Source organism: Phycomyces blakesleeanus (genome assembly GCF_001638985.1).
Source record: "Phycomyces blakesleeanus NRRL 1555(-) unplaced genomic scaffold PHYBLscaffold_6, whole genome shotgun sequence".
Taxonomy (NCBI): Eukaryota; Fungi; Mucoromycota; class Mucoromycetes; order Mucorales; family Phycomycetaceae; genus Phycomyces; species Phycomyces blakesleeanus.
The window spans coordinates 2,005,558-2,031,871 of record NW_017265139.1 but is presented as its reverse complement, the minus strand read 5'-3'; the positions used below and the strand labels follow the sequence as shown (position 1 = coordinate 2,031,871).

The 26,314-nt window shown below is 38.5% G+C and overlaps 5 protein-coding genes across 5 annotated transcripts; 3 read left to right on the top strand and 2 right to left on the bottom strand.

Moving 5' to 3' along the window:
* Positions 1-3,922: 3,922 nt before the first annotated feature.
* Positions 3,923-14,563, top strand: PHYBLDRAFT_16437 (type IA hybrid histidine kinase; the record flags this gene model as incomplete). Its single annotated transcript, XM_018434993.1, has 5 exons — positions 3,923-4,774; positions 8,231-9,113; positions 11,040-12,310; positions 12,581-13,497; positions 13,573-14,563. Coding segments are annotated over 5 exons (4,914 nt in total), but the record flags the coding sequence as incomplete, so codon positions are not given.
* A 2,069-nt stretch (positions 14,564-16,632) lies between these two features.
* On the top strand, positions 16,633-17,413 carry PHYBLDRAFT_143338 (hypothetical protein; the record flags this gene model as incomplete). Its single annotated transcript, XM_018430967.1, has 3 exons — positions 16,633-16,662; positions 16,750-16,916; positions 17,032-17,413. 3 exons carry the CDS (start codon positions 16,633-16,635, stop codon positions 17,411-17,413), a joined length of 579 nt encoding a protein of 192 aa, XP_018294403.1.
* Positions 17,414-17,493: 80 nt separating this feature from the next.
* On the bottom strand, positions 17,494-17,903 carry PHYBLDRAFT_143337 (hypothetical protein; the record flags this gene model as incomplete). The annotated part of the gene is made up of 3 exons (XM_018430966.1): positions 17,494-17,585; positions 17,670-17,733; positions 17,892-17,903. The coding sequence occupies 3 exons, from the start codon at positions 17,901-17,903 to the stop codon at positions 17,494-17,496; spliced, it is 168 nt and encodes a 55-aa protein (XP_018294402.1).
* Positions 17,904-20,640: 2,737 nt separating this feature from the next.
* Positions 20,641-22,945, top strand: PHYBLDRAFT_59899 (Homeodomain-like DNA binding domain-containing transcription factor; the record flags this gene model as incomplete). Its single annotated transcript, XM_018440578.1, has 11 exons — positions 20,641-20,707; positions 20,792-20,883; positions 20,951-21,033; positions 21,097-21,316; positions 21,409-21,496; positions 21,571-21,667; positions 21,718-22,018; positions 22,100-22,611; positions 22,685-22,776; positions 22,842-22,875; positions 22,927-22,945. 11 exons carry the CDS (start codon positions 20,641-20,643, stop codon positions 22,943-22,945), a joined length of 1,605 nt encoding a protein of 534 aa, XP_018294401.1.
* A 2,250-nt stretch (positions 22,946-25,195) lies between these two features.
* Positions 25,196-26,241, bottom strand: PHYBLDRAFT_59898 (hypothetical protein; the record flags this gene model as incomplete). The annotated part of the gene is made up of 4 exons (XM_018440577.1): positions 25,196-25,698; positions 25,881-25,912; positions 26,061-26,102; positions 26,171-26,241. Coding segments are annotated over 4 exons (648 nt in total), but the record flags the coding sequence as incomplete, so codon positions are not given.
* Positions 26,242-26,314: the final 73 nt, after the last annotated feature.

The window sequence follows — 26,314 nt, the reverse complement described above, 5'->3', positions numbered from 1 at the left end:
AATCATGAAGACATGTTACATCTGTCAATCTGCCGACCCTTCCACAAATGTTTAATAAACTCGATGTGGTATTCCTACTCCACTCCAATACTTACAATTTTGTAGTTATTGCTTAGTTTGGTTATTAGAAAGCAGAAAAATAGAGTATAAACAACCGGAATATAATTTTCATTTCCAAAACACTACAGACACTACAAATACTACAAACACTACAAACACACACACACACACACACACACACACACACACACAAAAGCCTCTCCTTTCAACTTTGTTTTTTTTTATCTCTTTCTTTCTCTCTTCTTTTCTTCTTCTCTTTCTCCTTGCCCCTCTTATTTCTTCTTTACCTATCTCTATATCTCTTACAGACACATATATATATTGACTTGATCTCCTGCATAGAATTTCACTTTATTGAAATACATATATCTTACTCTAACAACAAATACACATACAAAAAAATTACAAAAAAATAAATCCAAAAAAATAAATAAATAAATTAATAGACTTTTCCTTTTTACACCACCTACAACCCAATTCAACCCAAATAAATATATTATATTATATATATAAAAAAAAGCCGTCGTGTTCCCCATTTTCCCAAGAGAGTAAAGCACCCCTTTTTTCTTTTTTTTTTCTTGTTATTTTCAAGTGCTTTTACTTTCTTTGTACACCAATTCTTTTCTTTCCCCGAGAGGTGATGAAACGCTTCTCAGACAATAGCAATCCCTCACTCAACAGTAAGAGACACTGCAAGAGCGACGGCTCCACCTCCAACTCTACATCCACCTCCACACCCACACCCGCGCCCGCACCCTCATCCACACTCAATACCACTACCAATACCACCGCACCAACCACTCCAACTACGCCAGTCCCCACAGACGACACGAATAATCCCCCCTTGTCTCAAGATTCTGCTATGCCTGTAAACTCAACAGAAACTACCAACCAACCTACTTGTGCTGGCCCAACGGTTACAAACTCATCTCAAGACAATCAAGAGACTCATCAAGAGACTCATCAAGAGACCTCTCAGGAGACCAAACTAGCCCAAGAAGAGCAAGGCAAAAACAAAGAAAAAGAAAGCAAAGAAGAGAAAGAGAAAGACGACAACGAAGAATCTAAACTAAAAGAAGCTGAATCTCACACAAACACAATGACCGCATCAATTCTTAATTACATCAAATCTATGGTCGAGAGCATGGAACAACGAGACATTGAAGCATGTCTCAAAAGCAGATTGACAAAAGAAACTCTTGATACCCTCGATCCAGTTCATGTAGAGATGGCAACATTCTTAGACAGTACTCTAAAACAAATTGCGCAACGCCAACTGGATCTCGAAACAGAAAACCTTAGATACCGTATTGCAATTCAACAACAACATCAGATGCTGACATCACACTATGATCCAGAAGAAGATACGGATCCGCCTCCGCCAGACCTAAATCGACAAGAAACCCACGACAACAATGCCACATCCGAAGAAGGAATCTCAACCGTCCAAAACACATCTATGCTCGAACAAATGCAATCCTCGTACAACCAATTACTCACCCTGCCAACTACTTCACCCGGAATCGGATACTTTGGCAAGTTAAAATCCCCTCCAACTAAAACAAACTAGATAGATATATATCTATGCCTTTTCTTCCATTCTTTATTTTTATTTATTCTTTGACGCGCTTTTTTTTGTATATGCTTATATGCGTATATGCATATATACGTACGTACGTATGTATGTATATATTGAATAAATCCCTAACCTTTATTTTGCTTTATATATATATAATTACACATTTTATCTATACAGCCCCTGCCCCTGCCACTGCTACTACTTCTGACATCTACTCTGCTATTGCCCCAATTGCCAGTGGTTTAACCACGTCATCTATGCCTACTCCTCCTTTCACTGTTGCCTCGCATGCTACCGCTTACCCTGTCTACTTTAATGCCCTCTCACCCCCTTTGGTTCCCTTCCCTGCCGCCACTAACCAGACCAGTCCAGATAACATCGTTTGTCCCGATTGCGTCCTCCAGGCCGTGAGTGTGTCATCTGCAATTTTCGCCGGCATCCTCGACAAAAGAATCACCTGCAACCACGAACGCTGCGTCACCCGACCAACCTTACCCTCTGCTCCAATCAACACTCTCAAAAATGCGGTCAATGCCATGGCTGATCACCTAAAACTTATCGCTGACGAAGTTATTTACGTTGCTCACGAGACAGCCGTCAAAGGAAAACTCGGTGTTCAAGCACGCTGCGAAAAAGAATGTAACGGTGCCTGGCACAACTTTGTTGTAAACTTAAACACAATGACAACCAGCCACTTGGAACAAGTACGCGATATTGCGGATGTGTCGACAGCAATTGCTCGAGGCGATCTAAGCAAAACGATGACGGTCCCTGTAAAGGGTGAAACGCTCCTTTTAAAGAACACGTTTAACACTATGGGTGAGAGAACTAACCAAAAACAATAATACTATTACATGTATATTATTCAATTCAATTTCCTTTTTCTTACTTTTTTTTATTTAATTCAATTCATTTTAATTTAATTCAAATCAAATCGATTAGTATTATTTTAGTTCAATTGGGTTCATTTTGATTCAATTCGGTTCAATTCAACTTGATTCAATTCTAGTAATTGTTTTTTATTATTATTAAAAAAACATTGTGTAAAATCACTAACCAAAACTCTTTCTCTCTCTATGTATCTTTTATGAATTATCTATTATATATATATATATATATATATAGTCAATCAACTCAACATGTTTGCTTCTGAAGTATCTCGGGTAGCTCACGAAGTCGGAACAGAAGGAAAACTTGGCGCTCAAGCCAAGGTTGAAGCCGCAGACGGAATTTGGAAAGAATTGACAGACAACGTTAACACTATGGCAGCAAATTTGACGAACCAAGTCCGAGACATTGCAAAGGTTTCAAAGAGTGTTGCCAAAGGTGATTTGACAAAGAAGGTGACAGTAGAAGTCCGGGGAGAGATGCTTGATCTAAAAAATACGATCAATACAATGGTCGATCAGGTAAAATAAACAAATAATTTTTTTTAAAGAAAGTAAATAGTCAAACAGTCTAATAAGGTAGTTTGATAAATAGTTCAAGAATTAATTAGTGAATTAAGTAATTAAATGTATATAATAAATGCAATTATTTTTTATTTTATTTAAACAAAAAATGTATATGTATACAATGTGAGAGAGGAGGGGGCTTGGTTACTGGACGAAGATTATATATGTACATAGCTTATTTGATTTTTGTAAATCAAATATACATAGCAAAATAAATAAAATAAAGAGGAAGAGCAAAAAAGAAATAAAGGCTAACTATTTTTGATTTGATTTTTTATTTTCATTATGCAGTTATCCATATTTGCAACAGAGGTGACACGCGTTTCACTTGAAGTAGGTACACAAGGAATATTAGGAGGACAAGCTATTGTAAAGGATGTAGGTGGAACATGGAAAGACTTGACAGACAATGTCAACATGATGGCTTTTAAAATCACGAACCAAGTACGAGACATTGCATCTGTTGCAAAAGCCGTTGCTTGTGGTGATTTGAGTAAAAAAGTAACCGCAAGTGCACAAGGAGAAGTACTTGAACTCATCACGACTATGAATCGAATGGTAAGAAACTAAACAAAATGCAAAATAATAACAATCAAACTTTTGGCTGGAAAAAAACTATGGTTCCACAGTTTTGAATCTTCTGATCCAACTTATTTTTTTTTCACTTTTATAATTACAATTACTATACATAAACAAGTACATGTACATATTTACCTACAATTACACTTACACTTACACATACACATACATATACATATACATATATGTACATGAATTTGTTTGTTTTTTTTTCTGCCCTTAGGTTGATCAATTGACGCTATTTTCTGCAGAAGTGCGGCGAGTTTCACTAGAAGTCGGCGAAGAAGGAAAACTAGGCGGTCAAGCGCATGTCAAAGATGTCGGAGGTGCCTGGAAAGATTTGACAGACAATGTAAATACAATGGCCGCAAATCTAACCACCCAAGTGCGATCGATTGCCGAAGTCACGATGGCAGTTGCAAAGGGTGATCTATCGAAAAAAATCGAGGTTGAAACACGAGGAGAGATCCTGGACCTAAAAAACACGGTCAATAACATGGTTGATCAATTGCGTGTCTTTTCTACTGAAGTCACCAGAGTCGCCAAGGAAGTCGGTACCGAAGGCAAGCTCGGTGGCCAGGCTGTAGTTCCAAATGTAGACGGTACATGGAAGGATCTGACCGAGAACGTGAACACCATGGCCACAAACCTCACAACTCAAGTACGATCAATCGCCGTCGTCACAAAGGCAGTAGCCACAGGAGACCTCTCGAAAAAAATCATGGTCGACGTGAGTGGAGAAATATCTGATCTTAAGGACACAGTCAACAACATGGTAGATCAACTGCGTGTATTTGCTTCAGAAGTCACAAGAGTGGCGCGTGAAGTTGGCACAGAAGGAAAACTTGGTGGTGAAGCAATTGTGCCCAGTGTGAGCGGAACCTGGAAAGACCTGACAGATAATGTGAACACGATGGCTGCAAATTTAACAACTCAAGTGCGATCAATTGCCGAAGTAACAAAGGCCGTCGCAAAGGGTGATCTATCAAAGAAGATCGATGTTGAAACACGAGGAGAAATTCTAGATCTAAAGAATACGGTCAACAACATGGTAGATCAACTAAATGTCTTTGCGGCTGAGGTAACACGCGTAGCAAAAGAAGTCGGAACAGATGGAAAACTAGGCGGCCAAGCACTGGTACCAAACGTTGACGGCACTTGGATGGATTTGACAGATAACGTCAATCAGATGGCCGCCAATCTAACAACTCAAGTGCGATCGATTGCCGAAGTCACCAAGTCGGTCGCTAATGGTGATCTATCAAAGAAGATTGAAGTCGAAACTCGCGGCGAAATCCAGGAACTAAAAAACACAGTCAATAGCATGGTGGACCAACTAAACGTTTTTGCAGCCGAAGTAACAAGAGTAGCCAAAGAAGTCGGTACAGAAGGCTTACTAGGTAAATAAAAACTAGTAATAGTACAAATACACTTAAAGTATTTGATACTTCAATCATATCAAAAATATCGCATGTCTTATTGGTATACACTTTTATTTTAATATATACTTACTATGCTAATTCTTTATTGTATTTTTTTGCATAAAGGTGGCCAAGCTGTAGTTCCAAACGTAGGAGGAACATGGATGGATCTAACAGATAATGTCAATCACATGGCAGCAAATCTTACTACCCAGGTGCGCTCAATTGCTGAAGTGACAAAGGCAGTAGCACTAGGTGATCTATCAAAGAAAATCGAGGTTGAGAGTGGAGGCGAAATCTTGGACCTAAAGAACATCGTGAACAGCATGGTGGATCAGCTTCGTGTTTTCGCTTCCGAAGTTACTCGCGTGTCCAAAGAAGTAGGAACAGAAGGAAAACTAGGCGGTCAGGCAAAGGTCGAAGGGGTGGCTGGTACCTGGCATGAGCTAACCGATAATGTCAACATCATGGCGGCTAATCTAACGAGCCAAGTGCGATCAATTGCCGAGGTTACCAAGGCTGTGGCTCTAGGCGACCTATCAAAGAAGATTGAAGTCGAGAGTGGTGGAGAAATTCTGGATCTAAAGAATATTGTCAATAACATGGTGGATCAGCTTCGTATCTTTGCTTCGGAAGTCACTCGTGTGTCTAAGGAAGTAGGAACTGAGGGAAAACTAGGCGGTCAAGCTATGGTCGAAGGAGTTGCTGGCACTTGGTTGGACCTAACTGATAACGTCAACCAGATGGCTGCAAATCTAACAAATCAAGTTCGATCTATTGCCGAAGTTACAAAGGCTGTAGCTCTTGGTGATCTATCAAAGAAGATCGAAGTAGAGAGTGGTGGAGAAATTCTGGATCTAAAGAATATTGTCAACAACATGGTTGACCAGCTACGTATCTTCGCTTCTGAAGTCACTCGCGTGTCGAAAGAAGTCGGAACAGAAGGCAAACTAGGCGGCCAAGCCATGGTTGAAGGTGTTGCTGGTACCTGGTTGGACCTGACCGATAATGTAAACCAAATGGCTGCAAATCTAACGAGTCAAGTACGATCCATTGCCGAAGTAACCAAGGCTGTCGCTCTAGGTGATCTATCGAAGAAGATTGAGGTTGAGAGTGGTGGAGAAATCTTGGATTTAAAAAACATTGTCAATAACATGGTGGATCAGCTACGTATCTTCGCTTCTGAAGTCACTCGTGTATCCAAGGAAGTCGGTACAGAGGGTAAACTTGGTGGTCAAGCCATGGTCGAAGGTGTTGCCGGCACATGGCTTAACCTTACGGACAATGTCAACCAGATGGCTGCTAATTTGACAAGTCAAGTACGTTCCATTGCCGAGGTTACCAAAGCTGTGGCTCTAGGCGATCTATCGAAAAAGATCGAAGTAGAGAGTGGTGGAGAAATCTTGGATCTAAAGAACATTGTCAATAACATGGTGGATCAGCTCCGTATTTTTGCCTCTGAAGTCACTCGTGTATCTAAAGAAGTCGGCACCGAAGGCAAACTAGGAGGACAAGCCATGGTCGAAGGTGTGGCCGGTACCTGGTTGGATCTAACTGACAATGTAAACCAAATGGCTGCCAATCTAACTAGTCAAGTACGATCCATTGCCGAAGTAACCAAGGCTGTCGCTCTAGGCGATCTATCAAAGAAGATTGAAGTAGAGAGTGGTGGCGAAATTCTGGATCTAAAGAACATTGTCAATAACATGGTTGACCAGCTCCGTATCTTCGCTTCTGAAGTCACTCGCGTGTCGAAAGAAGTCGGAACAGAAGGAAAATTAGGCGGGCAAGCTATGGTTGAAGGTGTTGCTGGTACCTGGTTGGACTTGACGGACAATGTAAACCAAATGGCTGCAAATCTAACTAGTCAGGTCAGATCAATCGCGGAAGTTACAAAGGCTGTCGCTCTAGGTGATCTATCGAAGAAGATTGAAGTCGAGAGCGGTGGAGAAATTCTGGATCTAAAGAATATTGTCAATAACATGGTGGATCAGCTTCGTATCTTTGCCTCTGAAGTCACTCGTGTGTCTAAGGAAGTAGGAACTGAGGGAAAACTAGGTGGTCAAGCTATGGTTGAAGGAGTTGCTGGTACCTGGTTAGATCTGACAGACAATGTCAACCAGATGGCTGCAAATCTAACAAACCAAGTCAGATCAATCGCTGAAGTTACCAAGGCTGTGGCTCTAGGAGATCTATCAAAGAAGATCGAAGTAGAGAGTGGCGGAGAAATTTTAGATCTAAAAAATATTGTCAATAATATGGTGGACCAGCTACGTATTTTTGCCTCTGAAGTCACTCGTGTATCAAAGGAAGTCGGTACCGAAGGTAAACTAGGTGGCCAGGCTATGGTCGAAGGTGTTGCCGGTACTTGGCTGGACTTGACCGATAACGTGAACCAAATGGCCGCAAATCTCACTAGCCAGGTCAGATCAATCGCTGAAGTCACCAAGGCTGTGGCTCTAGGCGATCTATCAAAGAAGATTGAAGTAGAGAGTGGTGGCGAAATTCTGGATCTAAAAAATATCGTCAATAACATGGTGGATCAGCTTCGTATCTTTGCCTCCGAAGTCACTCGTGTATCAAAGGAAGTCGGTACCGAGGGTAAACTAGGTGGCCAGGCCATGGTTGAGGGAGTCGCTGGTACCTGGCTGGACTTAACTGACAATGTCAACCAGATGGCTGCAAATCTAACGAGTCAAGTACGATCCATTGCCGAAGTAACCAAGGCTGTAGCTCTTGGAGATCTATCCAAAAAAATTGAAGTCGAGAGTGGTGGCGAAATCTTGGATCTAAAGAACATTGTCAATAACATGGTGGATCAGCTCCGTATTTTTGCCTCTGAAGTCACTCGTGTGTCGAAAGAAGTAGGAACAGAAGGCAAACTGGGTGGACAAGCTATGGTTGAAGGTGTGGCCGGTACCTGGTTGGACCTAACTGACAATGTAAACCAAATGGCTGCCAATCTAACTAGTCAAGTGCGATCCATTGCCGAAGTAACCAAGGCTGTGGCATTAGGTGATCTTTCTAAGAAGATCGAGGTTGAGAGTGGTGGAGAAATTCTGGATCTAAAGAATATTGTCAACAATATGGTGGATCAACTCCGTATATTCGCTTCTGAGGTCACTCGTGTATCAAAGGAAGTAGGAACTGAGGGAAAACTAGGCGGTCAAGCCATGGTGGAAGGTGTGGCTGGTACCTGGCTGGACCTAACTGACAACGTAAACCAGATGGCCGCTAATCTAACAAATCAAGTGCGATCCATTGCCGAAGTAACCAAGGCTGTGGCGTTAGGTGATCTTTCTAAGAAGATCGAGGTTGAGAGTGGTGGAGAAATTCTGGATCTAAAGAATATTGTCAACAACATGGTGGATCAGCTACGTATTTTTGCTTCTGAAGTCACTCGTGTATCCAAGGAAGTCGGTACAGAGGGTAAACTTGGTGGTCAGGCAATGGTTGAAGGTGTGGCCGGTACATGGCTCAACCTCACCGACAATGTAAATCAGATGGCTGCCAATTTGACAAGTCAAGTGCGCTCCATTGCCGAAGTTACCAAAGCTGTGGCTCTAGGTGATCTATCAAAGAAGATTGAAGTAGAGAGTGGTGGCGAAATTCTGGATCTAAAGAACATTGTCAATAACATGGTGGATCAGCTCCGTATTTTTGCCTCTGAAGTCACTCGTGTATCTAAAGAAGTCGGAACAGAAGGAAAACTAGGCGGGCAAGCTATGGTTGAAGGTGTTGCTGGTACCTGGTTGGACTTGACGGACAATGTAAACCAAATGGCTGCCAATCTAACAAGTCAAGTACGCTCGATTGCGGAAGTTACCAAGGCTGTCGCTCTAGGTGATCTATCGAAGAAGATTGAAGTCGAGAGCGGTGGAGAAATTCTGGATCTAAAGAATATTGTCAATAACATGGTGGATCAGCTTCGTATCTTTGCCTCTGAAGTCACTCGTGTGTCTAAGGAAGTAGGAACTGAGGGAAAACTAGGTGGTCAAGCTATGGTTGAAGGAGTCGCTGGTACATGGTTGGATCTGACAGACAATGTCAACCAGATGGCTGCCAACCTAACAAGTCAAGTACGCTCGATTGCGGAAGTTACCAAGGCTGTGGCTCTAGGTGATCTTTCCAAGAAGATTGAAGTAGAGAGTGGCGGAGAGATCTTGGACCTAAAGAATATCGTCAATAACATGGTGGATCAGCTACGTATTTTTGCTTCTGAAGTCACTCGTGTATCGAAGGAAGTTGGCACGGAGGGTAAACTTGGTGGTCAGGCAATGGTTGAAGGTGTTGCGGGCACCTGGTTAGACCTGACAGACAATGTCAACCAGATGGCTGCCAATCTAACAAATCAGGTCAGATCCATTGCTGAAGTTACAAAGGCGGTGGCTCTAGGTGATCTATCAAAGAAGATTGAGGTCGAAAGTGGCGGCGAAATCTTGGATCTAAAGAACATCGTCAATAACATGGTGGACCAGCTACGTATCTTTGCCTCTGAAGTCACTCGTGTGTCGAAAGAAGTAGGAACAGAAGGCAAACTAGGTGGACAAGCTATGGTTGAAGGTGTGGCCGGTACCTGGTTGGACCTAACTGACAATGTAAACCAAATGGCTGCCAATCTAACAAGTCAAGTGCGTTCTATTGCCGAAGTTACCAAGGCTGTAGCCCTAGGTGATCTATCGAAGAAGATTGAAGTCGAGAGCGGTGGAGAAATTCTGGATCTAAAGAATATTGTCAATAACATGGTGGATCAGCTTCGTATCTTTGCCTCTGAAGTAACTCGTGTATCAAAGGAAGTCGGTACCGAGGGTAAACTAGGTGGCCAGGCCATGGTTGAGGGAGTCGCTGGTACCTGGCTGGACTTAACTGACAATGTCAACCAGATGGCCGCCAACCTAACAAGTCAAGTGCGTTCGATTGCCGAAGTTACCAAGGCTGTGGCTCTAGGTGATCTTTCCAAGAAGATTGAAGTAGAGAGTGGCGGAGAGATCTTGGACCTAAAGAATATCGTCAACAACATGGTGGATCAGCTACGTATTTTTGCCTCCGAAGTCACTCGTGTATCTAAAGAAGTCGGTACTGAGGGAAAGCTAGGAGGACAAGCAAAGGTTGAAGGTGTAGCTGGCACATGGCTTGACCTCACTGACAATGTCAACCAGATGGCTGCCAATCTAACAAATCAAGTGCGTTCCATTGCCGAGGTTACTAAGGCTGTTGCACTAGGTGACTTATCTAAAAAAATCGATGTTGAGAGTGGCGGAGAAATCCTAGATCTAAAGAACATTGTAAACAATATGGTGGACCAGCTACGTATTTTTGCCTCTGAAGTAACTCGTGTATCAAAGGAAGTCGGTACCGAGGGTAAACTAGGTGGCCAGGCCATGGTTGAGGGAGTCGCTGGTACCTGGCTGGACTTAACTGACAATGTCAACCAGATGGCCGCCAACCTAACAAGTCAAGTGCGTTCCATTGCCGAGGTTACTAAGGCTGTAGCTCTAGGTGATCTTTCCAAGAAGATTGAAGTCGAGAGTGGTGGAGAAATTTTGGATCTAAAGAATATCGTCAATAACATGGTGGATCAGCTTCGTATCTTTGCCTCTGAAGTCACTCGTGTGTCGAAAGAAGTAGGAACAGAAGGCAAACTGGGTGGACAAGCTATGGTTGAAGGTGTGGCCGGTACCTGGTTGGACCTAACTGACAATGTAAACCAAATGGCTGCCAATCTAACTAGTCAAGTGCGATCCATTGCCGAAGTAACCAAGGCTGTGGCGTTAGGTGATCTTTCTAAGAAGATCGAGGTTGAGAGTGGTGGAGAAATTCTGGATCTAAAGAATATTGTCAACAATATGGTGGATCAACTCCGTATATTCGCTTCTGAGGTCACTCGTGTATCAAAGGAAGTCGGCACAGATGGCAAGCTAGGTGGACAAGCAATGGTTGATGGAGTTGCTGGTACCTGGATGGATCTTACCGACAACGTTAACACAATGGCAGCCAATCTTACAACACAAGTACGCTCAATTGCACAAGTCACTAAAGCTGTCGCAAATGGAGATCTATCGAAGAAAATTGAAGTTGAAACTCGTGGTGAAATTCTTGATCTTAAGAATACGGTGAATAACATGGTAGATCAATTGAGGGTATTTGCAGCAGAAGTTACCCGTGTGTCAAAAGAAGTCGGAACGGAGGGTAAACTTGGTGGTCAAGCCATGGTTGATGGTGTGGCCGGTACTTGGATGGACCTTACAGACAATGTCAACACAATGGCCGCCAATCTAACAACCCAAGTACGATCAATTGCCCTTGTTACTAAGGCCGTGGCCTTAGGAGATCTCTCTAAAAAGATTGAAGTTGAGACGCGAGGAGAAATTCTTGACTTGAAAAACACAGTTAACAACATGGTGGATCAATTACGTATCTTTGCTTCAGAAGTCACGCGTGTCTCTAAAGAAGTAGGAACGGAAGGAAAGCTAGGTGGCCAGGCTATGGTGGAAGGTGTGGCCGGCACGTGGTTGGACTTGACAGACAATGTCAATATTATGGCTGCGAATCTTACGAATCAAGTACGATCCATTGCCGAAGTCACTAAAGCCGTTGCACTTGGCGATCTATCTAAAAAGATTGGGGTAGAAAGTGGCGGAGAAATTCTTGATCTAAAGAATATTGTCAATAATATGGTTGACCAGCTCCGTATCTTCGCCTCTGAAGTTACACGTGTTTCTAAAGAAGTAGGAACCGAAGGTAAACTTGGTGGCCAAGCCATGGTTGAAGGTGTTGCTGGAACCTGGCTGGACTTGACCGATAACGTCAACCAGATGGCTGCTAATCTTACTACACAAGTCCGTTCCATTGCTGAAGTGACAAAAGCCGTTGCGAATGGTGATCTATCGAAAAAGATCGATGTCGAGACACGAGGAGAAATTCAAGATCTCAAGGTCACAGTAAACTCTATGGTTGACCAACTACGTGTGTTTGCATCTGAGGTTACCCGTGTTGCAAGAGAAGTCGGTACAGATGGTAAACTAGGAGGCCAGGCCATTGTTAATGGTGTGGCTGGTACATGGATGGACCTAACAGACAATGTGAATACAATGGCGGCCAATCTAACCACTCAGGTGCGATCCATTGCACAAGTCACCAAAGCGGTAGCAAATGGTGATCTATCAAAGAAGATTGATGTCGAGACACGAGGAGAGATTCTTGATTTGAAGAACACTGTTAATAGCATGGTGGATCAGCTTCGTATATTTGCCGCCGAGGTTACTCGTGTGGCGAGAGAAGTTGGAACTGAGGGTATTCTTGGTGGACAAGCGACTATTGTAGAAGTTGACGGTACCTGGAAGGACCTTACTGAAAATGTAAACCTAATGGCCAGTAATCTAACAGACCAGCTAAGAGCGATTGCAGCAGTATGTAAAGCAGTGGCGCAGGGTGATTTATCGAAGAAGATTGAAGTTGAGGTGCACGGAGAAATTGCCGAACTTAAGAACACGATCAATACCATGGTGGATCAACTAAGCTCATTTGCATCCGAAGTTACAAGAGTTGCCAGAGAAGTAGGTACTGAAGGAAAACTTGGAGTACAAGCCCAGGTTATGGATGTTGAAGGTGCCTGGCGCGAGATTACCAGTAATGTAAACACAATGGCCTCAAATTTGACTACCCAAGTTCGTGCATTTGCTCAAATCTCAGCTGCTGCAACCGAAAATGACTTTTCGCGATTGATTACTGTTGAAGCTTCTGGTGAAATGGATTCGCTCAAAACGAAGATCAATCAGATGGTTGGCTCTTTACGCGATGCGATCCAAAAGAACCAGCTGGCAAGAGATGCAGCCGAACTTGCCAACAGATCAAAGAGTGAGTTTTTGGCTAACATGAGTCATGAAATTCGTACACCTATGAACGGTATTATTGGCATGACCACCTTGACCCTTGAGACTGAATTGACTCGTCAGCAACGTGAGAATCTGATGATCGTCTCAAGTCTTGCGAACAATCTCTTGACAATTATTGACGATATTTTGGATATTTCCAAGATTGAAGCTGGCCGTATGATGATTGAGGCGATTCCTTTCTCCCTTCGAGCATCCGTATTTAGTGTTCTTAAGACACTAGCAGTTAAGGCAAACCAAAAGAAACTTGATCTGATTTACAATATGGAAAGTACGATCCCCGACCAGTTGATTGGTGACCCCTTGAGACTTCGTCAAGTTATCACAAACTTAATTGGAAATGCTGTTAAGTTCACAACTCAAGGTGAAGTTGTATTGCGTACTCGTGTTACGAAGACACAAGGAGACCATGTTATACTTCAACTCTGTGTTAGCGATACTGGTATTGGCATTCAGGAAGACAAATTAAATGTTATTTTCGATACATTCTGTCAAGCCGATGGAAGTACTACGTAAGTAATAAATAACTGGTATATTGAATTCATACAACTAACATTTTATTATTATTCATTAAATTTATATAAAAGACGTGAGTACGGAGGTACTGGCCTCGGTTTATCTATTTCGAGACACTTGGTCCAGCTCATGGGTGGAGATTTGTGGGTTGAATCAAAGTATGGTCGTGGCTCAGAATTCTACTTTACTATGAACTTAAAGCAAGTAGCTATGCGTGAAGACGAAGTAGTAAAGAAGATGGCCAGATTCCAGAACAGACACATCTTATTCCTCGACAGTATGAAAGACAAAACTGGTATGATCGATAAGATCACTGAACTTGGTCTGAAGCCTTTCCAAGTATCCTCAATTGAAGAAGCCACAGCTGTTGCAAATGCAAACGCAAACCGTAACAAGAATGCTCCATTCTTCGATACAGTAATTGTTGATAAGATGTCGCATGCAGAGAAAATTCGCGAAATTGTTCACTTGCGTTACACTCCTCTTGTTCTTATTGCACCAGAAATACACCTACTCAACATGAAACTCTGTATTGACCTTGGAATTACTGCCTATATCAATTCACCTAAAAACGTTCCCGATCTCGCTGATGCACTTCTTCCTGCACTCGAGAGTCTTGCCGCTTTACCGAATGATGCATCCAAGACAGTTCCTCTTGAGATTCTATTGGCCGAAGATAATGTAGTCAATCAGAAACTTGCGGTCCGCATTCTCGAGAAGTTTGGACACAATGTGAAGATTGTACCTAACGGAAAACTTGCTGTTGAAGCATTTGAGTCTCAGAAGTTCGACTTAATTTTGATGGATGTACAGATGCCAATCATGGGAGGATTTGAGGCTACGCAGACAATCCGAAGAATCGAACGTACTTCTGGTCCTAACAGACATATCCCTATCATTGCCCTTACAGCACATGCTATGATCGGTGATCGTGAGAAGTGCTTACAAGCAGGAATGGATGAATACGTAACAAAGCCGCTGAGGTTCCCTGATCTTATTTCAGCTATTAAGAAGTTTGCGCCGCAGTCTGCTCATATGATGTTAGAAAAAGTTCAAAAGTGATTATTATCTAGTCAATATGTCTATTTTTTGCTCTTTTGAGAAATCTGTTAGAATTGAATTAAATATTTTTTTTGTTATTTTTGTTATTTTTGCTACTATCCAAGATGAAATCTTATTGTTATAAGCTCCTTTCTTCTTTTTAAAGTGTTGAAGAAGTCTATCAAAAAGTGGGCTTATTCTTGTTAAGCTTTTATCTCTATGAAAAGCAAGCCAGACCACTAAATTTATATCAAGAGTAAACGAATAATTCGTGAGATTCGGTTTACATAACTTATCATTGTTAAGCCCATACTAGAAGCGAATTATTGGTTTTGGTATTTGTCTTTTATTATTGTTTAATGTGCAATATATTATCATTTCTTAATTGTTTGTAATTTTCCTATTACAATGCCTGTATTTGTGTAAGTTATAAATTGTAAAACAACCAGCTATTGCGTTAACCTGTATTCTGCAATCATTCTATTGCAAATACTATAGGAAACCGATTTGTGTGTGGGTCAAAGCTGATCAGATCAGATGCGTCTGTTGTTTCCATATAATAGACAGGATTAGAATATGCACTAATGTATACCAGTTATTTGAGATCAAGTCTTCATTTTAATCCAAGTAATAATAGTAATAGAAAGCAAGATTCTTACAGCTGGATGTCATCTTTTATCATATAGTCTACCGGGGCTCCTCTAACAATGGTGCATAGGGTGAACAAAAAGATAATGATACAAGGTTGATGGTACATGAGTTAAAAAGCCAAACTTTATGGTAGAAGAAGCTATTTTTTAAAAACTAGGCAAATACTATACTTTTATCTTATGAGATAATGACATATCACAAGATATGTTCCTTTTTCTGTATATATATAGATATAATATTTTATTCAAATAAATAAGTCGAGCAAATTCATTCTAATTCTTGAAATTCTTGACACTATAACATAAAATACCAAATACATTTTATTCTTAGGTTGTCAAATATAGAAACTTTCAGAATATTTTTTCAGGACACTGCTAATATGTACAAATTATAGAAGATGTAAAATACATTTCAAAAAAGTGACTCTAAAAGAAATATTTACAAAAGAAAAGTCGCTTTTATATATTAAAGGACATCAATAAAAAAAATGGGGAGGACAGACGAAAATTAATTTAATTGGATGTTCATTTTGATCATTTTTGACCGCTTCGATATGTCCATGTCAGCAATATTGAACTTTAACTCTACATTTGCTTCCTCTTTACTCTTTTATCTCAGAGCCTATATCTATTAGAATGGTCTCATTAAACGTACTTTTTGGGATATGAGGCATAGCTTGGTCATATAAAGATAGTAGCTGTAAATCGCTTTTCTCATCATTTTTAAAATAAAACATATGCATGATTTAGTCATGTAAATTTTATTACACAGCCACACAGCCACACACACACACATACACATACACACAAACAGTTTATCATGGGTTACAAGGTTTCTTTAAAGCAACTTGGTGGTTGTATGTCTTTAACTAACTGTATTATAGAAAATGTTTACTATTAACATAGACTGTAATGTAATAATATCAAGAGGTCTTTAATATAAGAACTCTTTGATATATGAAAGTCAAGGAATTTCTATGTGTAGGAATTTAGTCTTAACTAAATATAGATATAGTATTATTTTGAAAACAAATAACGCCAATGACCCCTTATTTTTTTATAGGGAGAGAGATAAAGAGAGAAAGAGATAAATATGTACTGAGGAACTCGCTGTCTAGTTTTTTCTCTTGTTCCTCTATGCACCATTCTTAGGAACAATCAAGTAAGTACCACTTCTTTATACACATCTTTACGTGTAAAACGCGTTTTTTTTGTTATAAAAAAACCAATTTACTCAATCAGCACCATTACTCATTATGCATTACTTAATGCTTTACCAAAACATTGACTTTACATTAACTCTTTTTTTTTTATTTTTCTTTCTTCTTCTTCTTTTTACAAGGTTTATACTGTTTAAGAAACCCATGAGATTTATCTTGAGGCTGTTTTTTTCTGCTATTATTCATAATAGTAGTGTATGAATTTTTGATTCGTAGTGTGATGCGTACACGCTCTGTGGTCGTAGAGATGGTAAGTACATTAATGTTACATTTCTGCCCATGCTTTATTTCTTGTACTTATTTCTTTATTCATTTTATGTTATGTACATTCCAAAAGCGCATGCACCTACACATGGTATACAATTACCATATTCAGTCTTTTCTGTTAGATTTCGGTCTAATGAGGGAGATTGATGTAAGCCTCTTGGAGACAGAAGCGGAGGTGTTTACACCACAGCTGGTCTCAACCAAACCAACTAGAGGGTATGGGCCTCTCAGCGTTCAGTAAAGAAAAACCAAACTTGTCCGATTCGGCTCCAGTCTCCACATATCAAAGTCAAACATAGACGCGGCCAAGTGGGGTGTAGTCACAGACGGGAGCCTTCGGGCGCGTCTTTAGGTGGGAGCTTCTTTCTAGAGGCGCCAATGAAATACCACCACCCATTTGGCCAACCCCCTGCATCGGCAGCGGGTGGACATGGCTTGGGAGTAACGCTGTTCACCGCAGACGAACTAGCCCGAAACCTTCCATCGAAGCCTTCTCATCCCTTGCGTGTGAGGCCATGGAGTGCTCTTCCGCAACTTTGGCATCTATTCTAGATCTGAGGTTGGGCGATGAAAGAAGAATAGACAAGTTTGGTGAGCGCAGCAGCAAAAGCTATGGAGTATGCTGTTGTGACATTCTTTTTCAAGCCACTCAGCCCGTGCGAGAGACTTATGTCTGGGGTGGACCAAACCTTACCATAAAGGTTGGACCAGAGTTCGGCAGCAGACCGTCGTGATGTCAGGTCATTTTCTTTTTACTGATGGTACTAGTATTGTACGAACCAAGAAGTAAAGTACGCAAGTATTTTTCTCTTCTTCAAGCCTCTGCAGCGTTGTAGTCGGTCGATTTGGCCAGTGCTACAGAGTCACGCTTGTCAGGATGTGACCGAACGTCTTTAAGTCGCATCTCTGGGTTTTAGACTATGCTAAAATATACTTCCCGCGTACAAATTGTACACCCTGGCTCTCGGGCCTAGTACTATACTAGCTGACCTTGGTCTTGATTGATCGGGTCACATGTAATGTTAATACTGGGAAGGAAAAAATCGCATACAGACTATATGAAATCGACGGGGTGTCGAAGGTGTAAAATGATCCTGTAATCATTTATCACTGAAGATTAAGCCCTTGTCTTTGAATTTGTTCTTCGGAACACCTTTAATACCTTTGGGATTCTTGTATATACACATATATTTAGGTCCTTGTCTAGTTAACCTTGGTTGACATGACTGGTGCCTTTTTTCTGATCTTGATTAGAAAAGAGGGTGAGTTCGATTCTCACAAGGACTTTATAAAATGTTTTATAATAATTTACTTTTATTCTTAAATACAAAAACCATAGTATATAATAACTTAGATAAAATAAAATAAAGTATTTATATTTATACTTAAATATATATATATATATATATATATATATCACAGCACTATACAAAATATTTAATATGTATTATCTGTATTATCAAAAAGACAAATTTAACAGAGACTAGATAGTAAAAGTTAAGTATATTAATAAAAGAGTTGAATGTATACCAGTGGAAAAAAGATTGTTTGTAAAGAGCTTTTATATTTAGATATTCCAAAAGTATAGCTATTAGTATTAAAGATTTTCTTTTATTTCTTTATCTGACAAATTTATTATTAATTCTCTGCCATGTTTTTTTTTTTTTTTTTTTTTTTTTTTAAAAAAAAGGGGGCTTAAGATCCCATCATAAAAATTCAAGTCAACACACTTTATTCATTTTGTAAAGAACTACTCATAAAAATAATGACTTTACATCAGACTTTAGCAGAAACAATAGTTTTTATTTATTCGACCATATCCTATAGAAACACGAGTTTGTCAACAGTATCCACAGCGACGTGTGAAAAATTAGGAAATGTGTAGATCTTGATAGACTTTAGATATCCATAAATTATCAAAGTTTACACTTTGGTTAAATTTACACAAACCGCTGTGAATGCCTTAATATGTGGTATATATGACTACATAAAGAGTATATCTTTCTATGCTACTTTATAATGGAAGTGATTTTTTTTACTATAGTCATTATTGGTTTATTAATTTATAGAGATAACATATATTAACTTCATTATTTCTTTGTAGTAATTATTATATAGCTCAACTCCATACATTAACCAATAACAATAAGTACCATCTAATTATTTATTTATTTTTTTTAATTTTCTTTATCTCTTTCTACTTAACAAAAAGACTCATCAAGGACCGCAAGATAATAATTAGTACCAGCAGTATCTTTTGTTAACTATAAAATTTTAACAAGATTCATCTTGCTAAATTTATAAAAGTTATAATTACTGAGCTTATCAATAATATGTGTGAGCAATGCAATAGAAAGCTAATATATTTATTATGCTTTGTAACTATCTAAAGAGTAGTAGCATACCAATAGTAGTGAGTGTATTATGCAGAAAAAGTCAAGTTAGATGATAAGTTGCTTAAATTGTTATCAGTGGTTTTGTTAATAAAAATCTATCTAATTAAAAGTATTACACATTCTATATTTCTCTTAGGCTTTCTAACTCTATAAGCTTCATATAAAATACTAAAAACTAGAGCTTGTTCTTGATTTTCTTAAACAACTGTTTAAATGTTTATATCTGGCTCTATAGAGATGAAAGTACCGCCAATTGAATAAACATCTATATCTTTTGATTTCTATATATTATTATACTCAAGTTTATTAAAAACTTTACTTGACATCTTATACTAATTAAACATACAAAGGTAGGTTAAAGTATCTATATTTTTTTACTCATCTTTATTGATTCACTCTATGAAATATAAATATATATTTAACAGCAGAAAGAACTAGTTACTTATTACAAATTTAATCCTTTGCTACATATCTAACATTTCTTTGTGCTAGTATTAATTATATTGAATTCCTTTATTTTAAGACTTTTTATGGACCCTACTTATTATCATGAGCCATACCTTTTGTTTTCTTGATATATAGATACCAAGAAGTTGTTGCATTTACATAAGAAAAAACGTATGTTAATGTTCTTGTTAACGATACTAGACAATGCTTATAGAAGACATTAGTTGTTCACTAGACCCATCTATGATTTGATATTAACATTAAATCCTCTGTACGGGTATTATTGCAATACTATTTGCTTGTACTTTTTTTTATCCAAAATAAGGACACATAGCTTCTACATGTGGATTGAACATACCAAGTATATTGCTAAACTAAGTTTATTTATTTTTTTAAAAAAAGTACACTTTAGAAAATCTGTATCAACCACAAGAAGCATATTGGGTTCTGATGAGACATCTAATGCCTCAAGCCGTTTAAGATATATATATATATATATATATAATACACGTTAGAAAAAAAAACATCACTATTTTAAAATATCACGCATAAATGTGCATTTCTTTTATTACATATACCATATACCATACAGCCGTAGGATGTGTAAGTACATGTACAATGATTCTAATGAAGTATCAAATGGATCAGCTGCCTTCAATGCGTACATGGCTGCTTATTTATTTGCTATTATTTGTTGTGTTGAGAATAAGAACGATTTTAAATTATATTTTATCTTGCGGGTCTCTTCTGATACGTTCTTGACCACCTTTATCTTCCTTGCCTTCTTTGGGCATAAATCAGCCTCGATTTTGAGATATCTTAGAGACATAGTCGCATTCACGGCCTCCTCTTTGCCGAATGCTTGCTTATCGACCTTTCATCCGAATTTAAAAAATGCGTACTGGAGAATGCCATCCATCCACCATAGCTCTTGATGAAGTATAGATAGTCCTCCAAGGTATACTTTTGCACCCTCTTTAATACGTGTGACTGTGCCTCCTCACGTATCCTTTATTTTTTTTTTATTTTCGTGTTTTATTTTATTTTTTTTTAAAAAAGAATCGAGACATTCGCGCGTGTCGAACGTTACCTCTTAGTGGCTCATACTCTCTCCCAGCATGGTTCGTCTTAAGAAACAATCTACACCTGAAGAAGACAGATTGGTCTCCAAGTTTCTTAAAGAAGGTTAGTGGCTAACTGACAGTTACTTATATTTCTGGAAATGGGAAAAAAAAAGATTGATTTGATTACTGATGTAAATGATTATAGATCATGCTGCACCATGTAAGGCTCTTTCCAAAGGCCGTTGCAGCTGGAGAGATAGTACAGTACCTGCATGCGTCACGATCAAGCCATTGCTGGTAATCATCTTTATTTTTTTTAATATAAAAAGTATAATCATCTCACCATAATCATGACAATATTTAGGCAACGCTTCGGAAAGTGAAGCAGGTTTTTGATGTTTATATCGAATCTGAACATGCGCCCTTTAAGTTATCTATGGAAGAAGGGTAATATTTAATTATGATACATCTATATAACTTTTCTGAAACTTACGCTAATACGATATATAGTGACCAGATCGAAACAGTTCGAAAAGAGAATGTCTTTGGCGAAGAAGTAACTGCATCCGAGATGGATATCATTCAACAGCGAGTAGCTCTTCAACAGCGTCAATTTGCCGAATATGAACGTAGAGAGACAAACAGAAAATCAAAGAAAATCAAAGAAATGTATGATTATCTGACACCAGAAGAGATCGAAGAGATGCTTATTGATTGTGGACATGATGAAGTAAGAATACATTTCTTATTTAAAGAAAATTATTATACAGTTATGCTAAGCACTCAATACGTATGTATATATGTATATGTTCATTTTTTTAGGATGAGGTTATTGTCAGGTTGACTCAGATAGGTTACTTGCTTGGAATCAGACGTGTGATTGCTACTAAGCATGCACCTGAAGTAGAGAGTTCACGCAAGTATTACTATATAACTATATATATGTATCTTTTTACATTTCATTAATGTATTTCATGCCAACAGATAATATGATGAGTGAGGAACAACAGGCAGCCTATCAACAATTGCTGAAAAAGCGTTCAGAGACCCTAAAAAAGACAACTAATGATACTGCCAAAAAGTAAGGTTAATTATAAAACAAGAAAAGGATATACGTCTAATTCTATTTAGACAATACCGCATGGGAGGCCGCTTAGGTCTAGATGAAGCTCTTAAGCAAATTCACGAGAACCAAGTCGATCCTGAAAAGGCATTTGAAGGATGGTCTCAAGCTCGTATCCGTGCATACCAAATGATTGATCAGAACCCAAACAGCTATTATTATCGTTTCAATGCTCCCGGAGAGGTACAGCGTAAGGGGCAGTGGGCCGAGGATGAGCGTTTGGTGTTTTTTGAGCGCCTAGAAGAACTTGGTGCAAATGGTCAATGGGGTATCTTTGCCATGAAGGTCCCTGGTCGTGTTGGTTATCAGGTAAAAAAAAAAGGATTTATATATTTAATGGTTTACTAACCAAAAACAAATCGCATTGATATACAATAATCATATATATAGTGCTCCAACTTCTATCGCCTGTTAGTTGAGACAGGTGAAGTAAACGATCCAAACTATGTGCTGGATGCCAAGGGTAAAGCACACTACTTGTTTGACAAGAAAAATGCAGACGGACAAGTAGAGAAGACATTTAGAACACATAGCAAACATGGTACTGGACGGGTAGCATCACCTGCTGGATCTCGTAGTCGAGCAGCTCCGGTTGTAGAGAAGAAGATAAAGAAAAGAAAGAGACGAACTCGTGGCTGGGATAGTGACGAAGATGACGACGAGCACGATTTCGAGGATCATAATGATGACTCTGGTACATTTACTTTGAGTACACGGTCTACACGGCGGACACGCGCAAGAGTGGATGACAGTAGTGGAAACAATGAAGACACGAATCAAGAAGAGGATGAGTTGGATAGCGACGATATGCAACTGGACAACCCCCTTCCTGGCTTTGTAGATCCAATTACACTTGATGAAGTGGTAAAACCAGCAATTTCTAAATATGGACACGTTATGGGGTAAATACAGCATCTGCTTTTTCTGTTAGATAAAATGTTCGATACCTAACCATTTTCTTTTTGAAATTGCCAGGTATGATAGTTGGGTCCGATGCTTGTCTAATTGGGAAGGCAAGAAAAACATCTGTCCGTTGACAAAAAATCCACTGACAAAGCGTGATTTGGGTAAGCTGGGGACTATTGAGCTACTGTGTTGAGATTTGATTTTTCTAACCTGGCTGATTTTATAGTTGTTTTGACACATGAGAACATTGAAGAATACAGGTAAAGACGCACTTTCAAGAACTTTGGCTAATATCATCTTTGCTTTAATAGATCAAAGATCATCATGTAACGACCCTCAAATCCACTGTATTTTGAATGAATATTTGCACTATTTTAAGATATATATATATATATATCTATATGTATATGTATATTATATGTTGGGTTGATAACAATATAAGCTTGCGCTCATAGATAAATATTATACACAAGGTAAAAGTACATGCTTTGAGTGGATCAAAAAAAAATCAAACAAACAGGCTATGAGATATTTTCTGCTGGCAACCCCATTTAATAGTGTGGTATCTATTGTACTTGTGCAAAGTTATATACCAATTCTGAAAAATGGATACTTGTAAATAAAAATAAATGAAATCTACTTGAACTACAAGACATCTATCATTATTTTCTGTCTGTTTCTAACACACTTTTATCAGAAAGAAAGGAAAATTATGATATTAATTTTAGTTTAAAGAAACAAACAATTGGTTCAATCACATACGGTAATAGTAAAGTATCGATGGATATTAATGAGAACTAGTATTTATGGTACTTTATTCCATTACTTCTCTGGCTGAATGAAGCGTTGCAAATGTTTAACAAGAATAGGCCTCATTTGTTTTGATGATTTTTTGAGCTTAAGGTTTTCCATAACAACATCACACTCATTCAAGTCAAAGTTGAAGAATATTTTGGGGTTATTTTTATGGATTTACAGAGATCGGTAAAGTTCTTTTTAGTCTGAATGATTTTTCCGTCAAGTATAAGAATTGTCTCTCTCCCCTCTCCATTCATAATGCTCCTGTAAATATACATAAAGATTGCCCATTGAAGTAAAAGAAAAAGAAAAGTGCGCCAAAAGTCCTATCAATTTTTCTCTAAAGACTGACTACCTTTTTTGAGAAAGAAAGAACAAATGTTCAAGTGGCAGTGGAATAAATGTGGTTTGTCTTTGGACTACCAGTCTTTTGCATCGCAGTAAGATGCTTTACAAGTCAATATAGGCAGTAAACCAGCCAGATCGCTTGTCTTGTTTTATACTATTTGCAGGCTAACCCATTGATACAAAATAGGTTATTGGGCACGATTTATAAAGCACCCATTTATTTATTTATTTATTTATGTATGTATATAATTAGATTCCATTTTAGAATATTGTTACCAAGATACATATCATAGATCAATAGAATATAATCCAAAAGAGAGAGAAAAGATGTATCAAGACATGAGTTGGATAATATTTAATTTTTATTCTTATGGTTTACTGGTGTATTTTGGGTATTAAACCGTTGATCCGTAATTACAATATTTCCAAAAGTGAGTCGAGATTTGGTTGACATTAGATGTGATTATATACAGCAATATTAACCAAAAGCCAACCTATATATATATTCACAAATAGATACAAAAGAATTCTTCCAAAGTAAACAACAAAAGAACCAGCCAAATAACCCTGCATCCAAGTGCCAAGATTTCTATTTGTTTATTTTAGTTTGCCTTGATCAAACCCTAAATAAAGATTGAACACATTAAATAGACTGTGTTTCTCTCTATCTATTCAACCATCTATCTCACTAAAAGGTACACTGGGCTGTTTATTGGCAGCTAGTATAGCCTGTGTGGCTTAGTTTCTAGTCTCTTCATGACTTATTGTTCTATATCCTTGCTATGTCAATAAGACACCAAAGGTTGCTAAGGTTTCCTTATTGTCTTTATTCTCCATGGTTATTCATTTATTTATAGTAGTGTACAAGGTAATAATAAAATAAATAAACCTTTACAACAACAAAAGAAAAATGTGAATGCATGCTACTTTCACCCCTGCTTAACTATCTGCGTATCACTCGTGGCACTAAACTAATAGTTGTTTAAGTGTCGAATGATTGGTCTGAAACAAGGCTCTGCCTCAAGCTTGTTTTTTTTTGTTCAAAAATAAATATCAAAATGAGCTTAGTCTATCAATAGCACACAGCAACATCATAATGTTTTCGTACTGGCAATCCCTTGTCTAGGGTTTATTGATTGACGTGGCTGTGTTTTGCAAGCTCTTATGAAGCAATATTATAAGAACATTATAAAAGACAGAGACAGAGATTTTGATAGGATATCAACAGATTATATTTGCTGCTTTGGTTTTATTAAGATGAATAGCAAATAATAATAAATAACTTTTTTGGTTTGGTAAAAATATTAATGATTGTCTTGCTGAAGACTACAATTTTCAAGAAGAATAATAATAGTTGAAGTAGAAAACTTTTTTGGGTTTTATACAAGATTATGATACAATATATACAGTGTAATATAAATAAGATTCGGTTTTCTAGAATGCTCTGCAAGAAATAGGCTGGATATGGATGGTTACTGAGGGGTGATCGAAGATGAGAGACTCGAGAGCCAGAGACTTGGCTGAGAGAGGGGTAGATGTTGACCGAGAATATTCATTGATGTAGCACATTTGGCTAGAGATGTTTGAGGAAGACACTGCAGAAGGTACGACCGAGTTTTTTGGTTTGTTGCGGTTGAATGCTTTGCTGACAGAAGCCAGGCTGCGGACACAGTTTCCCAAAGAGGATGTGATGGAATTCCGGTTTGATTTACCGGCACGAGTTTTGATTGTGGCTTGCTTGACTGATGTTTTGGTTTGTTGGCGTTGATACTTTGAAAGAAGTTGTTGTTGGAGAGATGTGAGCTGCATTGTGGGTATATTGATCTTGTTGATGTGTAGAGAATTAAAAGTAGAAGTACCAGCAAAAAAAAACTCCATCCTTTTTATACTAATCCTAGTATTCTTGCAGAATCTATTGATCCAAGGCTCATCGAAAGCTTCATACAAAAAATCCGATTTCCAAAAATCCGATTTCTGGGTCAGCCAGACAATGGTTACGACCAGCTGGCTCCATCAAGATCTGAACGATTTGGTCCCTTTCTTAATTTGGACTGTTTCACTCTATTCTCTCGCTTCTTTTTTTTCTTTTTTTTCTTTTTGCAGCGTCTATCACTTTTACCGTTCATCAGCCGATCGCCAAAATCACAGATCCTAAATAAATATATAGTTTTGGCCTGAATGATAATATAAAAGAAAAATTGATTTGGCTGTAGCTTTCCCCTAAGGCATTTCACATTTCTACCAAAAAATCTCAGTATAGAGTAGCCAAGTACGATCTCTGGATATTTTCTGTACTTACATATCAGGAACAACAGAAGCATCGATAGATTGTCTTGTAATTCTATTCTTTATAAATACCAACCTACTTCTTCCTCTTCTTTTGCTTCAAACTCAAAGAGAAGAGCTTACGGTTGCTTACTTCCAATGATGAGAATATCTGGTTTATACCAGTCATACGTTGATATATAAGATATAGCAACTATAACACTGTAGTATTACTACCTCTTTATCTATTAAGAAAAAAATTAGTCCGGGTGGACAAGTGCAGATCAA